Genomic DNA, 213 nt, shown 5'->3' with positions numbered 1-213 from the left:
TGTCCCCCACTCACCATCGCTCTTGGGGTTGCCCAGCACCTTCATGACCTCGGCATTGGTGGGGTTCTGGCCCAGCGCCCGCATCACATCCCCGCACTGGCTGTACAGGATCTTTCCATCCCCGGTGCGGTCGAAGAGCTGGAACGCCTCCTTGAACTCTGCCGGACCCCCCCGCCCCCGCGTCAGCACCTCCGGGACCCCCCCGGCTCACCG

General features: G+C 67.6%; 1 protein-coding gene across 1 annotated transcript in view; it reads right to left on the bottom strand.

Annotated features, from left to right (window-relative positions):
- The window catches only part of LOC104830344 (myosin light polypeptide 6), a 3357-nt gene that overhangs the window by 1261 nt on the left and 1883 nt on the right, over nucleotides 1–213 (bottom strand). Inside the window, exon 2 of the mRNA XM_010565178.1 lies at nucleotides 15–158. Within this exon, the coding sequence (XP_010563480.1) occupies nucleotides 15–158 (144 nt within the window). The remainder of the gene's footprint in view (nucleotides 1–14; nucleotides 159–213) is intronic.

Source organism: Haliaeetus leucocephalus, unplaced genomic scaffold, assembly GCF_000737465.1.
Source record: "Haliaeetus leucocephalus isolate CR32 unplaced genomic scaffold, Haliaeetus_leucocephalus-4.0 Scaffold186, whole genome shotgun sequence".
NCBI lineage: Eukaryota > Metazoa > Chordata > Aves > Accipitriformes > Accipitridae > Haliaeetus > Haliaeetus leucocephalus.
Note: the sequence above shows the minus strand (reverse complement) of the source record. Positions and strands in the feature narration are given on the sequence as shown.